Genomic DNA, 15,929 nt, shown 5'->3' on the forward strand with positions numbered 1-15,929 from the left:
TGTATATTTCAACTGCTATTCTATGCTTTCAGAGTCAGGGTTTGAGATCACAGTCAATATCCATGTCATTACTGCTATCTTGGCAGTGCTTCTTGGTCTTTGGGTGTCAGGGTTAATGTATTAATATTTTCAAGCAAATACATGACTCAAATATTAATATGTAAGATATTCTTTCCTAATTTAAAAGTGTGTAACATAAGAGCACATAGTGAAACTTGCAATGTTTTCTGGATCTGGGTATTCATGGACCTCGCTAATACAAAATAGTTAATAGTTAATTAGAATATTTAACTATTCTTGGTATTTTACTTTTCTTTTCTTTCGTTCACTTTCTCAATTTTGTTTGCAGGCAAGTGCTTTAACTCTAAGTTTGATTTTAGTCTTCAAATGTATAAAAATATATGCAATGACAGGTAGGATATTAATACAGTTCAAGTATTTTCACAAAAGTTAAGACCCTGGAAGATGCAGAAAACAAAAAGTAAAAGTAAAAAAAGAAAAGTTAGATGAGTAATGTTAATGACAGCAAACATACAGTATCGCTCTCACATAATGCATCTGATTTCAGTTATTATATATTATTTTGCCAATCCATTTTAAACTGTCATAGTACAATGGTGTTTAGTTCATATTCTTGTAACAAATCATTCAGATTAGTGGGAAGCCGGGTAATGCCAGGACTATGTGTGAAGCAATACCTTTTGAGAAAGAGATTCAAATATTCCCCAGAAGAGCTTTTTTGTCAGAAGAACTTCCTCCTCAGATGCCATGCCGTAACTGCCCAGACCGGATGGGAGACAGTAGTACTTCCAGCTCTGTTCATAATGGTTGGTTAATAGCTGTATAAAAGACAAGATAACCAGTCGTGCATATCAACGTACTGACAAACAAAGATGTCAACAGAAAATCAATTCCCCATCATGTATGCTTCCGAGACAATATGTCCTATTCATTGCCTAGGAAGAAGTTTGGATAATTGCAATTCCCAAACCAGTTTATTTCTGATTTAATCAAATCCTTTTAGACAGTTCCTGCTTTCTAATGGGACTTGCATGCTAATAGCTTGTACAGTTTCACATCAATGAAACACAAAACTACTGTACATGTGCCAGACAGAGCATTAAGTGCCTTACAGTCACATTATAGTACTGTGGTAATCCTTGCACAAAATAGTATGTAATTAAAATCTATTAAACAATATAGAAGTAGTAATCTATACATGTTTACTATTAAATATTATTGTGGATTTCTGTTAAAAAACCTCATTCACAGTCTTAGACAGCCCATGCCTTCTCATTTGATCGTTTGTATTTGTACCCTGAACTAGTCCAGATGGCAGTTAACAAATGAGGCCTTTTTAGGGGTTACACACATTGGGATCCCGACATGTCTTTTCCTGTGGTGAACACTGTTCTCACTCTGTGCCACACATCATGATGGTCACATCTGATGTATGGGGCAGATCAGCCAAGAGCTACTGCTGACAGAGTGACATTTTGAGTTTCTGCAGGCCCTGGGCCATAACTCAACCTTCTCTGGGGCCAGCGGGGAAAAGAAATCGAAGATGCGGAAAGCTGTCATAAACACTTCCACATTCAAACATTCACAGCCCTGAGCTGCAAGCCCAGGGAGGCTGAAGAGACGTGACACAGGGCAATTCTGAATGAAAATCATGGATTTCATGAAGACAGGGCCATGGGTCACTTGTAAACCACTTCAGCAGGAAATGTTTATTTGTTATTTTGTTTTTTAATCTAAAAAAAACATTTTCCAGGAGAAAGGTTTGTCTCTTATTATTAACCACTGGTTTCTCACTCCGCCTACTTCCCTTTACAGTAGAAAGATTATTTACTATGGGCCATTGGGATCACATATGGATTCCATAGCCATGTGCTCTTCATTTTTCTTTTCTCAAAACATTCCTGAATATCAAGTGCTACAACCCAATGTGTTTTTCTCCACACAAAATCAAATACACATGAAATTGAATAATTCAGTGTTTTGGTAAACTTTCTTTGAATCAAATACAGAAACTGAGTATCAAAAGAAAGCTATCATTCTATTTAAGCATGCGTGTTTTTGTAAAAATAAAGTATACAATTTTGGTTACTGATTAAGTGTTTTGGGTGTCATGTCATGTTTTGGGTTTCAGTGATTTAACCGTTTGAATTGTCAAGCCTAGTGAAAATCAAAAAAAGAAAAACACAGAAACGATCCAATATGCCCTGCTTATCAGGTGTGCACTGTTACTCACTATTTAAGGTGCTCACAGTCAGCAAATTCTAACATGTCGAGACATAACAGCCAAACACAGTCTTTCAATAATAGGGTACAATCTGGGAGGTCCTGAGTCATGACATTTCATCATGATTATTGGGGAGGTCCATGTGTGATGGTCTGGACAGCTGTGTCTATTTGCTATAGAACTCCCCTTATAGTGATTGATGACAACCTGACTACACAGTGCTACACAGATCAAGTCCTGGGATCTTCCTGTTGACCTTCCTTTGGGCTCATCCTGTCTTAACATTCCAACAGGACAATACACATCTTCATGCCGCTCATGTAACAACATTTGCAATCTGATGTAAAACACAACCCACTGTTTGCATTCTTTATCCACTCTAATAGCAACACACTCTAGTAGCATGTCACACGGATGGTAAAAAGCCCGTTAATGACAAATGTTAATCAGCATAATTAAATTACCCATGTCATATCTATTTAATAGAATGTCAGTACTCCTGTTACAAAAATATTTTGGCATTTTCATGATAGCTTTGTAAATTTGTTGCAGTTATAAGTGATAACTTTCACTTACCATTTTATATTATTTTTCTTCTAGCACCACTATTAAAACTGCAAAATAAGGACCTCTTTGTCCTTACGTTGTTGCAGACATCCCTACCGCTAACCTAACTCAGAAACAAAATATCCAGCCCTTCTTTCTTGATATGACTAGACAAGAGCAGCAAACTTTCCTCAGTTGAGGTACAATGTGTTTTTTACCGTACTGTACACTGCATGGATGAGAACCACATATAACCAAGAGTACGTGAAGCTTTCTGAAAGTCCTGCACAATTATGAAAATAAGCATCACATTTTACAATACTCATATACAATAGACAATGGTGAACTTACCCTTAAAGGCATCTTGCAATACTCATTCAGCAAAGGAACATCAAAGACTAGGCGCCGCAAAAGCTGCTGGAGCATCGATGGGCGCAGGTATCTGTGTATAGAATTAAACCGACAACTGCTTATGTTGCATGCATGAAAAGGGACTCCACTTAGGTGAAAAAAAATGCTTTTATTGGACACTCAAACTAGAGTAGTACACCTTGTTAATGTTTATTTTGCTCTTCAGAATTTTAAGGTCATAATCAAAAGTTGCCAGTAATCATCTAATGGTTACGTTTATCTCATTACATATTGTAATTCTACAAGGTGCAGAACTCAATGGATCCTCAACTGGATATGGTAATGTGCACATATTTTGTGATGCAAATAATCCCTTTGCCTCTGGCTTGAATTAATGTACACAGCATGATGGCCATTAAGTGGAATCATTGCAATTTCATTAAATATAAGGCTAAGTAAACACTGAAAATGTCCAGAGGACACTTGAGAAATGTTTGTAACAAATTCAATGGTCATTAGTGTAACTTGTTAATGTGTTAAACAAGCATGTCCTTAATGCAAGAATGGAACATTCCTCTTATTTCACAGAAGATTGCATATTTTTAATATCTTAAAATTCAACATCCTGAATGCAAGATAAAAGGAAATAAAAACCACAAATACAAGATATTACATAGGTCCCCACAGTGACACTCAACTATAATATTGGAAGTTATAAGTACTGTATACAGTAGTACAGCAAAACTTTCATAACCATCTGAAAGTGCAGAATCACACAGTGCCACTAGGTGGCCCTTCAGCATTCTTACCTACAAATTGAGAGCAAGCATTCTTCGATGGCATCTCTCTGGGCTTTGGTGAGTGAGCGGCCTTTGGAAAGGCGGTAGATGGTGTGCAGCGTGGAGTCTATAAGAGGGGCGTAGTGCTCTGTGCCCTCAAACTGTGACGCACAGCGTGTAAGAACAGGCAGCACTGCTGAACAGATGTACCTATTCAGGGCCAGAGCTGTTTCAGTAGTGCTCAGTGCTTCCTGGAACAGAGCAAGTAGACACGTCTTATACTGAGAAAGAAAAAGCCATCAAGTTTAAACTCACTTTTAAACTCTCATAATGAACAAGTATACTACATAGGAATAATGACTTAGCTTTGCATTTTTGTACTGCATATTTATATAGTCTAGCAAAACACTGAACTTTGTAAAAAGCCTCCATTTACAGGTTAGCAGGGGTCTTGCAGCTTAGGAATTATGAAGGAGAGTCAAGTAACATCCAGGAGATGCTCAGTATGTGATGCAATAGCACCCCATAACTGGAACAGGATGGAGTCAGTGGTTTCTGTGCTGTATTCTGCTATTTCCATTCCAGATGCACATGACAAAAAACTACAGAAAGAGCACAGCGTGTCTCTTTGATTCTCCCAGAGCAGAGAGAATTTGCGAATAGCAAAACATGACTGAAAAGCAATATGCAAACTACAAAATGGGGTATAATAAAGTATAAAAAAAGAATATAATATTTAGAAAATTGCTAATGAAGACTTCAAAGCAGTGCTAAATACTTGAGGACACCAGCCACAGAACAAAAGAAATAGGTCCAATAGTAAAACAACGCACAGTTTTAAGCTGTATAATTCATGCCTTGTTTCTTTTCTGTAGTTGTTTTTTTTAAAACACATTTTGTCCATTCTTATATTTTCAGCTTAAATAATGGTCAGGTAATATACAGTATATGGTTTGTTATACTACATATAAGCTCTTCTGGCTTTAGTCAGGCTGTGTGCTGACTCCACAGAGAGTCCACCACCGATGACTGATTACTTCAACACAAATGAAGACACATCCACAGAAGAAGGTTCATCACTGACCGTGTCAAGGGAGGCCGACGCCCGCAAGTCTGGCAGGAAGCCAACCTCAAGCAGGTGGAGCAGAAAACTTTGGTCCTCGATACCGTAAACGCGGTCCAGGAAAAGCACCATGGGAGCCTTGTGATCGGGACAGAAACTGGCCGACATGTCCGGCTCCGTCACAGTGCCGTCTGAGGAGACGAGGCCACGTATACGCCAGCAGAGACGCAGGGACAGAGGCAACGGAGAAGAACAATTAGAATGACTGTGGGCTAAAGGGTTAAACAGGTTTAAAACACTGAACACCTTTAGACTCTGACTGGTTTCACAGAAATTCTGAAGAACATTGCAGGAAGTTCATGTTATGTCATGGGAAGTGAAGTAAAAAAAATGGCAACATTTTTTAACTGGAAACTGTTAGCCTCAATTTAAACGAGATGCCTAAGAATGTGTATGATTTTCTTTGATTTTTGTTATTTTAACTACATTTTTTCACCAACAATGTACTACTGATGGGTTTTGTTATATTGACAACGAACACATAAAATGAAAGAACATACTTGTAGCACTTAAAAATATTGCATGTTGGCATCGTTAAATGTTTTCATATAAGGTACTTTATGCAGAGCTAACTTGAAGGTTTTTAAAAAGGCTAGATTTAAATACTAGTCATATCTAATGGAGTGTTAACTGTTTTTGCTAACTATTGAAAATCCAAACCAATGAAAAAAATAAAGGTGTGAACAGAACGGCACCTTGCTGTAACTGAAGTGCATAATTCAGTCTCCAAGTATGCAGAAAGCAAACAACCCGGAGGTAAACAAAAATGTCATAAAACAAATTCAGGTAGCTGTGAAACTGAGTCATGGGGGCACAGTTACAGGGATTTTGGGAATGAAAAAATGGATGAATGTGAAATAGACATCTGATTAACTGATTAACATTTATTTTGTTTGACCTAAGAAATAATTAAGAATCAGCTTGGATCTCTTCAGAGCAGCCTGAACGCTGACGGGTAGGTGGCTATATCATTAAGGTTTAGAGCACTTCTATATTCATTGAAATCTTAAGAACTGCCAAGGCATTAATGTTTGTGATAGCAGTCAAGGGCAAATGAAAGATGCTGTCAGTGTGCTATGAGCCTCTGAGTCATACCTTTATTCACAGTTGGCATTTTTAGTGGTATGCTGATGATGCCCACCAGGTCCTCTGTGGGCACAAGGGAGCGCAGAATAGCTCTAATTCGGAGAGCTTCACCTTTCCCTTTGTTAATCAGCTATAGGACAGGAAGCACAAATCACAGTGTACAATCAATGAAGATTTAGAGGAAACAGTGCGGACACTGGCAAATGACATTGGCAGTGCATTATGAGATTGTTTTAGACATTGCAAGAGAGGATGTCACATGAATATATATTCACTTAGATATAGATCCTGTCTTAACTCTAAACCTTGAACATGCTTGACAAATCAGTAATGGTGATTTACTATAGCCGCATTGATCCCTTCTTTTGCAGTTAATTTACTCATCTTGAACATAAAACATATTAAGGTAAACTTTAAAGAACACCGTTATGTTTATGAGGGCTGCTTGGACTTAACATTAAAATGTAAAGACATCTTGAAGAAGAAAAAATAAAAGTCTCAAAACTTAGTTATTATCTGATTGAATGCCTTGTTACATGGGATCCCATCTTTTCCAGAACAAATAAAGCAAAGTGAAAACAGCAATCACACTGTTTTTATATTAGTCAAACAAAAATATCTGAATTATGCAGACAAATATTAATAACAATAAAATAATATTCAACACCATTATTCTATTCAATATCAACAGCTGATTTGGTTCATGTATTATTGGCCATCTTCTATTTAAATTAAGGTCAAATGGGAGACCTACAGTATGTTCTATATGTCATGCTATAGTGATTCACAGTTCTAGGCATAACTTACATGCATCTCTGGAGCACAGCGCCCCAGCAAATCGATTAGAGCAGAATAGAAAGACATTATAGCATTGCCCATATGGACAACCTCCTCCTCTTCCTCGCCATCCACAGATCTAGAAAATACAGAGACGTGTTTCAATATGCTGGTACTTTTCTATTACTAGTAAAACATTTTTAAAAATAGTAAAAGTATTCATCTCATCACACAGTATCTAAAATTCTATATAATGATTATATCTTAAAAAGCTTAGCCCCTCTAAGTATAGTGCACAATAATATCTACATTCTGTAATACTGAAAGTACAGTGGGTAGTTTTATTTTGAAATTCATTCTCAGCAATGAGTGTCATTGCTAATGCTGATCTTAAGTTTTATTAGAGGTAGGAAGGTGGCAGTAAGATAAATTAAACTTTGGAATTTCCACTAAAAGACAGATCTGTGACACTTTTCCAGTATATGAGATTCATTTTGATTTAAATACCTAAAGTAAAATTCATAAACAGCTTTTTTTGTGCATAGTTTCCTCATCTATTTTCATAAATAACTTCCTTTAGCTCAAGTGTTTACAATCTTCTATTTAAAGCTCATTGTTTCTGCTAATTGGACATAGTATCTACCTATAGTACAACAATAACATCTGCCAGCTGTCTGATCTTTTTTTTATTTACTGTTTGCTAATTCTCCTATTTTGGTGTCACCTGTGAACTATTTTTCCATCTACACCAGAGTCTAGATCATTGATACTGTAGAAGTCAAAAAGAGCAGTGATCCTTACACAGATCAATAAGGTACTAACTAACCACCCTAGTAAGTATGGAAACATGAATTATTCTGAATGCTGCCTGCAATTAAATCAATCTTTGAAAAACGATCAGAAAACTTCTGAAAATCAAAATATATCATGTCACGTAATTTGCATGTGTACTTAAGCACTATCACATATTTAAAAAACTCTACCTAATTAATTAAGCACAACAGTACTGTACCTTTTCTAAATTGCTGTTGACTGTTCTCAACCTAGAATTCTATTGCCATGTAGATGATCTTTTTGTTTAGTTCTTATTATTGTTTCTATAATCATACATGTAACATGTAACAGAAGACATATTAATCTAGAATGATATACTAGTATATTTGCTATGTTAGCAAGTAGTTAAGAGAATAACACATTTTAAGTAGATTTGGTAGCATCATATCAAATATTAAGTACATCCACATTAATGTGCCTCTTCCACATTATACTGTTGAATACATATTTTGTCTCTGTATTCACTTACTGTACGTATTACAAGTCACTTGTCAATGTAGCAGAAGCACATACATACAGTAGTACTGTGGTCAAACTAATTTGCAATGATGTTTCAATGATGTTGCTGGTACTGTAAATAATCTGAAAGTACTTAAAAGCCTCTTACACATCACGGTGAACACCCTGTAGTGCAGGGGGAACATCCAGAGCTGGGTTTTCTGAGATCATGATGGCCTCTTTCATGGCTGCCAGGAGGCCATTCCCACCCTCACCCCGAAGACCTGGGCCAAAGCACTCAGGACGACGGATAAGCAGCTTGACCACTACGCTGGAGTTCTCCGCAACGCTTTCAGCTTGGGAAAACAAGACAGAAAGAACCATCCAGAAGAGCATCCCAACAGCACAGCTCACAGAGCTAAACATTGTCCTGCCTGGTCAACGTTTTCATTCAGTATTCCACTTTATCATTATTGAATGATTTCAGGACCTTTAGTGGGAGACAGCCCTGGATGTGGCACCTAAGGGTTCCCGGAAAATAAACACTGTTCAGCCTTAAACTTTGGATAGTATGTCCGCAATTTCTAACATCATATCATTACAGCATAACTCCCCTTTTTGACTTATGTCTTTGAGTCACAACAGGTGAATAACAGGTTGTCCATTTTATAAACCCTGGTGGAAGGTACAACATTTCTACACCGTCTCTTGTGTACCATATGGATACTAATATAGTACAGAGGATTACAGAACACCATATATTTAGAAAGATTACATTTTTGTAATCCTTCAAAGTGATAGAATAAGAATAATTTAAGAACAAATAAATAAGCACTGGATATGTTTTGCACACATGTCTCAGGCTATCAGTAAAAATCAAATACAGGTTATAAGCTCATTAGCTATAAAGTTCCCTTAAGTTTTTTTTACTGCATCCTAATCAAGAGCTTTTCACTTAAGAATAAATATCTGAAGAGCTCTACAGTGCTGACTCTGTCCTTTACTGTTGAGAATACAGACAATGCTACTATCTTGAGTGCCTCTTTTGTGAGAACAATAAACAAGTCTTTTAGTTAAAGGGGAACTGCAACACTATTTTTATATTTTGGGGTAAGAAAGAATCAGTCTTGTTAAGAGGATTTCAAACCACAATAAAAGTAAGATTTACACAGAAACTCTTCCAGGTATGCACAGTGTTACATTCTGTGATTCAGAATGAAGCAACAAATCTTCCAGTGATGTGTTGCAGTACATTGTAAAGAAGCAGACCTATGAATACATCTCTTTTAATCCAATAGAAATATTGCTCTCGACTTGCTCAAGACGGTATTGCTGATAAATGGAACTTACTTGTTAACTCCAAGATCTGCCAAAAAAAAAAAAGTTACTGTAGCTAACAACTAATTAACAACTAAAATTACTTTGGAAACTTTCTTCAGTGAAATATGTGCTGCACAACCCATACTTATTTGCTAATTAATCACACTGTATTAGTATTTACAGTGACTAGCGAGCAGGAAGGGCCTCACCACGTTACAATTCATGGGAACTCTCGTTCTTAATTGTGGCAAAACCAGGGGTTTGCGACGGTATGGTGACTTAGAGAACTTTCAGAAGTATTCAAGGATTTTGTCATTTGAAATTTGTAATTTTTTCCATGCTGTCAATGAAATTATTTTATTACCGAAATGTACAGTAATAACTGGTCTGCAAAATTGGGACTGCAGTTCCCCTTTAAGTATTTGCAGTACAAAGAGTACACCAAGAGTTAAAATTTATAAACTCATAAGGATTGAAGTGCTTCATCATGATTATAAAAAGAGACCAGATTCAAATGAAGGATTAGGAACAGTCTATACTATTTAATTCCCCAACAACAGATAGGTCTACACTATTACAAGAGTCTTTACCAAGCACTCAATTATTGTAAATGGATGATAAAAAAATACCAAGTGAAAAAAGGATAAAGATAGTATTTCTTAAAGACAGAATGAAATAATCCTAATGTGAAAAGCAGGATGGATATTGATAATTTGAAGTACCTCTAAAAAGCGCTGTCCAACTAAAGAAAGAGGACAATTTTTTTTTCAGAAAAGGCAAATCAAAAGATCTTTGTAGAGAGAGATTTCCATTGCAAACTCTATCAATTATTATACCTATGTACAGACTCCCCTGTGCTTGAGCTTTCACGCAGTAAAATCAACCTTCAGGAATTTAGGAAGAGGTTGTGCTTGATTTGTGTTTCTCAGATTAGCAGTGGATTGATACTTCTAGGTTCACTATAAAAACATTCATTTTGCTGGTCAGGGTCTGCCAGAATCTATTAATCTATACCACTGCATAAAAGACAGGTTACAGTGGTTTCACAGCATCAGAGTAACTAGTGGTCAGAAACACACTCTAATCCTGCACCAAAGCAAAACAAATGATGTGAATATTGATGACCTTGTTCTGGTACATAGGAAGCTGTTCGGATGTGCCTATGCTAATTTTATTGCTTACTTGTCAACTTACTTGACCATTGCTGCCAGAGAAAAACTTATTTTAATCAATATGCACATCTTTCAGTATGAAAAGGTGATTGACACTCTCTTTTTAGATGTGCCAGACTTTCCTCTCACATTTCCTATGGCATGAGGAATGTATGAGACCCGTGTATGCCACCACAGATTCTTACAGACAAGTGCAAGAGAGGCTGGTTTTTACGTAAACTGCATCCAGTCCCAGGCCTTGTTTTCCCATTTCACAAGACAGTGATCTGCTCTCTTAATTTGGATCATGTGCTTTTTGTTAACATTCAAACATTCATTTAACAAAACATACCATTGACAAAGACTGCGAAACGAAGGAAAGATAGATATCGCTCGCCCTCAATGGGATTCCACCCGATGTCTGGGTATCCTTTAGCCAACAGCATGGGGCAGCTCTGGAGGCCACAGGCAGCCAAGTATGTTACAACCTGCCAAAACAGAAACACTGCTTCAAATCTTAGTCACTTACAAGAGGGACGCTGTGCAGTCAAACTAATACCACTAATAAACGTTTTATGTTTTTCCTTTTGTTGGTATTTCTTCCAATGTTTATCGAAGCACCAGAGTACATATATTTCCTTTTCAGTACCTTACACTAGGAAACATTTACAGTATATACTGTAGTATAATCATAAATTTATACTATAGACAATTATATCATCCTGCTTCTTTTATATTCTACTGCTTTTAGGTATGACTTATTTTAAAGCTTACCTTTCCTGAAACTACTTTAATTTAAGCTAAAAACATAGCTCAATACTTCCTGGCGATGTGTTTTGGGTCAGTATAGCATTATTCCAGTAATTCTGCTAAATTTCCCCTGTATTAAAATTCTGTGGTGTTAAACAGGATCTGTACAATCATGAAACTGATTGACAACATAACAACTAAGTTTTAATTTGTATTCATGCTGCTAACTAGAACTTTGTTAACTCTGAAATAATAAATATATAATATATACCAAACATAAAACAAATCCCCTTACATAACAATCCATTTCTGGTTATCTACTCTGTAGTACAATATAAAAATATTGTAATGATTTCATGATACCTCCACAGAGATACCTGAGTTGACCTAAAGTATACAGGAGCCTGTAGCTCTTATGGAGTGGATTACAAAGCTATGCAATGGGGAAGCTTACTGTACTGTATGTCCCTGAACATCATTATCAGATGACATTAAGAACCTGACAATATGTAACACTTCACACATAGTGTTCACACCTACACCTTTTGACAGTTTTATCTAAAGTATATAAGAACATTGGGGTATTAAGACCTTGTCCAGGTCTGGTTCCTCTAGTGCCAGGGCCAGTCCATTATTGTCCATCACTGAGGCTGCAGCCACATCTAGTGGGGTAGAGCCCCTCATGGCTGGAGATGCTAGAAACATAAAGCACACAGCTCACATAGAACCCTATTTCATACACATTCTTCTGTTTTTCAAAATACTACTAATAAGTCTTTTCTGTGAATTTACTCTTTCACAGAAAGTACAACCCTAGGAAAATGGACAGCAGAGGGCAGCATTTTCCATTTCAACACATCTAGATGCAGTTCCTCATACAGCTGTAAAAATCTGTTTTCAAAAGCTTGGGAGATTTGATTATCCATGCATGACATGCAATTCGATACTGCTGTTTCTTCATGAGGAATTCTTACAAAATAAATATCTTTCTTCTCCTAAAACAAAAATGACATCAAAATTGGATGTGCCAAACAAGGCCTCAAAAATAACACTCGTTAATTTTTTCAGCATCCATCTCCTTCTGTTTCAAATCACAGATAACAAATTGGTGATGATAAGTAATATATTTCTTTATACTGTATATGTGCTTTTCATGAAGTCTATATACAGAAATATTTTTGTCACATCTCCTTCCTAACCTTATTATAAGAAAATATATTCACAAAATTCATAATTAATTGCTACAAGGCCGTACAATGCAAACCACTTATGCTATCAGGCCTGAACAGAATGATTTGTTTTGAACCAAGTTCAATCCAGAAACGAGGAACATCTGCAGGCTTTGGTCTTGAACAGTGTATGACATTCTCACTGATGCAGGTGTTCACAGCAGCAGGTGCTGTTCATCACTTTGTCACACAGTTTTCTTGCCAAAACGCCCTGTGACTCACCAGCCTTGTACTGCATTACTAAACACTCTCTCTGCTTTTCCTCTCTCCTTTAGTCCCTGGAGTTCTACTCCACACTTTTTTTCCTGTCTCCCCTCATCCCAGGTCTCTGTCACCACTGGATCACTGAGTGATTTGCTGGCAGTAAGATACCTGGTGCTCTCATCTGATTAAGCCAAGAACTCAAAGGCTGTCATTTTCACTTCATCTGTTTTGCCTTGTGCATTTGAAAACCTCATTGATTTCTGAACATTTGGTATTTGGGAAAATGAATAACTGAATGTAAATGACTATAAATGACTAACACAAGAAACAAGATTAGGTTAGCCTTTACACACTCCTCTGCATACTACTCTGAAAGACACAGGGTAGCTCAGTAACTGGTATTATGCCTCATTGAGCCAAACTCAGCAATCCTAGTAATTTATTATTAGTAGTTTTAATAATTAATATTAATATTTATTATTATTTTATTCGAATATGCATTACTTTATTTAAAAAAAACATGAATGGGCCCCTTTTAAAATAAAAACAAAGGGTTTTAAAAACATTATTCAGCTCATCATCAGGTGTCAGGTGTTTCGTAATTTGTAACAATATACTGTACTATGTACGAAATGTATCCTCAATGCTATGTGTCCAATGTCATTCAGAGAAATCAGTTAACAACAGAGAACAGAGAACAACAGTTATAGCATCTACTTTCTCCTTGAAATTTTATTGTGCTGTAGGTTTCATTAGAAAATTGAGACACACAGTTGTCTGTGTACATACTGTATCTATTAGACCGCTACAGAACAAGGTGTGTTAAAAAGAAAACAAACAACTTACTGTATAAAAGATGCCTCTATCTCGGCTCTCACTCATGCACATTTCACTACTTATATTTATACTTTATGTCGTTTCTAAGGTGCAGAAATGCCAGTGGTACAGTGTAATGTTTGGTGTCAGCCTCACATACCCAAACCCACACTGCTGTTTTCTAGAAGGTAGCTGAGATGATCAAACATGGCCTTCTGATTTTGCCGACTGATACGGCAGAAGTAGCACAAGAATCTGCAGCAGCTTGCTACCATCTTAGGAAACGCAATCTCCTGTTAGAAGAAAAAAGTAATAAGTACAGCTCATGCATCCTGATCCCAAGAAAGAATATGCAACAGGTAAAAATTACTATTACTGTATACTGTAAATAAAAAAGGATAGGCATAATTACATGAAGAGATTGTATTATTTTATATATAACAAAAATAATATAATATTTAGAAATTGTTTAGAAACTGAAGGCATTCATTCTTATATGGAAAAAAATAAGAGTTTAATATCTGCTATATTAGTAATTTGTTCTGTTACAGGCCCACAAAGTAACCAAATTAACTGAAAGTGACAAATCCGGATCTCTTTCTTTTCTTACAGATACTGCATTCAGTTTCTGCAATTAGTTGAATTAACTTGCTTTGAAGTTCTTCAAAAAAATTGTACACCCCATGGGCTATTTCATTACAACATGAAAAACCATCCCCTTATTTAAAAGCCGAGTCATAGGTTAATTATACATTCATCCCTCTAATGGTCTGTATTAGCTCCCAGGATACCTCAACAGCAGCTGAGCACATCAATAGTTTTAAATGGAAAACTAAAATAAATGGTGAAAATACTATTTAATTGCTAGAGTGGATTTTGTTGTGGAAAAGAATATCACTTGTCTTAAAAGAAAAACAAAAGCTTAAAAAAGCAAAGCAACAGTACATCAATCTACGAGAAAATTAAGTTCTAATTTTTAGAAACACTTGTTTTAAAAGAAACAAATGCAAAAAAACACAAAACAAATCAACATCAATTTATGAGAAAAAGGTAAAATACAATGTTTCTTTACTGCTGCATCCAACAGAAGATAATGTTTTATATTTACATTAAATTTAAGAAATTAACCTATTAACACGGGTAACATTTCTTTTATAACTTTGTCCATGATTGGTCATTGTCAGCTCAATTCAAGACATGACTGAACACAATAAGATATCTACAAAGAAGATTGAATTACCAAAAGGATCTACAGTATACTACATTAGCTTGCACCTTAACCTTAACCACTTACACCTCAACCAAATCAATACTGTAGCCCCACTAATTTTCACTAATCACACATTTTAATCCAAGCACTGTCCTAGAAGAGTGTTATTTGCAAGAATATTCTCCATTATAACACAAGATAACTTTGCCATTCAGCAATGGGTTTGTAATTTGCTATTTCAACTTACACTGCACTGCAATTGGCAGATAGGTTGAAATTTTGACCACATTCATGCGTGAATACAGAGAAGTACAAAAGCAAAAAATTCCCTTAATTAAAATTGCATTTTGAGCATTTGGTTTGTTCTTTACTAGACCAAGCACTTAGGAGCACTATCTACAAGATTAACAACTAATATGATGTATCCTGGCAGCGTGCCAGCTCTGACCATATCCCTGTGATATATGAAATTACCTGAGACTTGTCTCCCCCAAGGACATTAACCATCACTTCCATGACAGTCTCATGCATGCCAAGCACTCTCATCAGATTGGGATGCTGATAGAATACTTTATTGTTCATGATATCCCTGAAAGTAGAACAAAGAAAAGACACAGAGTGGATAAGCATTACTATCTCACTGTGCAAGATACTCTCTGACAATAGAATGAAATGTAAAATTTAAACAACAAACAAAAATTCTACTGAACACCCATTTAAACATACATAATTAAGGAATCACATACTTCTCTGTGTTCATTTTGTGCTTTCCAGTTTAGTTCATAAAAAACTTTTTCCCAAATTTTCTAACTCTGGACTCTGCCCCTCGATACTTTGTTAAAGCAGAAATACTTAAAGTGACCAAATATTTCCATATGCCACTGTAAACAGAACTAGCAAAAATCTTTAATGATACTGAACTGTAGCAGAATGAAAACAAGCACAACAAACACCAAACATCACTACAATCTTGTGATGTTCATATTTTTATTTTTTCAATCCATTTTTATTCTTCTTCCACAGGCCTCTCCATTGCATTCTCTTTCAGCTCGGCTGGCTGAGAGGTTATA

The 15,929-nt window shown here is 36.1% G+C and overlaps 1 protein-coding gene across 7 annotated transcripts in view; it reads right to left on the reverse strand.

Moving 5' to 3' along the window:
• The window catches only part of ryr3 (ryanodine receptor 3), a 169,263-nt gene that overhangs the window by 46,077 nt on the left and 107,257 nt on the right, over nt 1-15,929 (reverse strand). For all 7 annotated transcript variants that reach the window (XM_069193299.1, XM_069193301.1, XM_069193302.1 and 4 more), the window contains 11 exons: nt 15,334-15,448; nt 13,810-13,942; nt 11,992-12,095; nt 11,003-11,138; nt 8,349-8,535; nt 6,938-7,046; nt 6,140-6,260; nt 5,006-5,175; nt 3,952-4,172; nt 3,143-3,233; nt 699-839 (listed from right to left, as the gene is read on the reverse strand). In XM_069193299.1, the coding sequence (XP_069049400.1) occupies nt 699-839; nt 3,143-3,233; nt 3,952-4,172; nt 5,006-5,175; nt 6,140-6,260; nt 6,938-7,046; nt 8,349-8,535; nt 11,003-11,138; nt 11,992-12,095; nt 13,810-13,942; nt 15,334-15,448 (1,528 nt within the window). The remainder of the gene's footprint in view (nt 1-698; nt 840-3,142; nt 3,234-3,951; nt 4,173-5,005; nt 5,176-6,139; nt 6,261-6,937; nt 7,047-8,348; nt 8,536-11,002; nt 11,139-11,991; nt 12,096-13,809; nt 13,943-15,333; nt 15,449-15,929) is intronic.

This window comes from Lepisosteus oculatus, chromosome 8 (assembly GCF_040954835.1).
Source record: "Lepisosteus oculatus isolate fLepOcu1 chromosome 8, fLepOcu1.hap2, whole genome shotgun sequence".
Classification (NCBI taxonomy): Eukaryota; Metazoa; Chordata; class Actinopteri; order Semionotiformes; family Lepisosteidae; genus Lepisosteus; species Lepisosteus oculatus.